We start from the raw sequence: 1,249 nt of genomic DNA, 5'->3' as shown, positions 1-1,249 counted from the left end.
CTTGCGAAAATGTGGAATAGTCAATGATTAAAGTTTTGCTGCCGGTTTCTACACTTTTGAATCGGCTATTTATGTATATCTAGTTAGATAGCAACTAAAGTATGTTATTATTAAAAAGTGAGGTTTGTTAAAAAAATAACGGGAATTTTTATGTTTCGAAGAAATTAATTATTCATTCGTCTACATTAACGCTTTTAAAATAGTTTCCATTCGATATGATGAACTTATGTCAGCGCTTCTTCCAATAGTCGAAACACTTCTCACATTCGATTTTTGGGATCACCTTTAGCTCTCTTTCATTTTTTTGAACACAACCTTAAACTTGAATTTATCTAAATTAACTCTCAACTCAATTATAATAGTATCAATATTACGGACAATTTTTTTTAACTTCTATTAGCAGAAATATTAATATACCGAGTTAAGCCACGTTTGTATTTATTTAACAATTTTTACATTTGTTTGTAATGTCATGAGTTGTGTAGTGATATTTATTTACTAAAGCTGCTATAAAAAGCTAGTCGTGTCTTTAATAAACCGCATTTGTATTATTTTCTTTGCTTAAGCACGACGTATATTAACAAAAGTAATGCTGAATTTGAAGTTTTCTCTTTTAACTATTTGTGCCATATACGCCTTCTTTTCATTGCCAAATGAGGTAAACATTATAAAATTTGTGGTTTCAGTTGAAAATTCTTATATATGAACATAAATATTGCTTTCATATTTTATTTATTTTAGACGTCCGCTGTTGGTGCCCCACAAAATCTCAGTGGTAATGATTTGAAAATTGCTATAACGATACTTGAGAAGGCTTTAAGCAAATCGAGTGCTGGTGATGGACCCAGCTATAAGTAAATTTCCTAAATAAATGGAGGCAAAGTACTCTTGGAGAAATGCATATTTAAATAAAATTTTTACGTATATTCCAATTGATATTTATTACCAAACGAACATTTCTTCTTCGCTTTTTGATAAATAAACTAAACAAAATAGGCTTGCAAAAGTGAATTCAGCCAGCAAACAAGTGGTGGCCGGCACTCTCTACAAGTACAATGTGGATCTCATTAACAACGATAACAATGTGAGGAAGTGTAATGTTGAAATATGGGCGCGACAATGGTTGCTAAATGGCAATCAAGTTACCATCGCTTGCAGTGGTGAGCAGGTGATTAGGTACAGTGCTTAAATGCTGGAATATACTGGGACACAGCGCTATTATAGTAATAAATAAATTAATTGTATTTCA

The 1,249-nt window shown here is 31.4% G+C and overlaps 1 protein-coding gene across 1 annotated transcript; it reads left to right on the top strand.

The window, feature by feature from the left end:
* The first annotated feature begins 497 nt into the window (after positions 1 to 497).
* LOC105213904 (sarcocystatin-A) lies at positions 498 to 1,249 on the top strand. Its single transcript, XM_011187013.3, has 3 exons — positions 498 to 658; positions 742 to 854; positions 997 to 1,249. Exons 1-3 carry the CDS (start codon positions 590 to 592, stop codon positions 1,187 to 1,189), a joined length of 375 nt encoding a protein of 124 aa, XP_011185315.2. The 5' UTR covers positions 498 to 589; the 3' UTR covers positions 1,190 to 1,249.

Source organism: Zeugodacus cucurbitae, chromosome 2 (genome assembly GCF_028554725.1).
Source record: "Zeugodacus cucurbitae isolate PBARC_wt_2022May chromosome 2, idZeuCucr1.2, whole genome shotgun sequence".
Lineage (NCBI taxonomy): Eukaryota > Metazoa > Arthropoda > Insecta > Diptera > Tephritidae > Zeugodacus > Zeugodacus cucurbitae.
This window is presented reverse-complemented; position numbering and strand designations above follow the sequence as displayed.

Bases quoted from the DNA above. Each gene is read 5' to 3' on its own strand.
- LOC105213904 (XM_011187013.3), top strand. From the start codon at position 590: ATGCTGAATTTGAAGTTTTCTCTTTTAACTATTTGTGCCATATACGCC. The intron at 659-741 runs GTAAACATTATA...TATTTATTTTAG, and splicing joins TCTTTTCATTGCCAAATGAG to ACGTCCGCTGTTGGTGCCCC. The intron at 855-996 runs GTAAATTTCCTA...TAAACAAAATAG, and splicing joins GGTGATGGACCCAGCTATAA to GCTTGCAAAAGTGAATTCAG.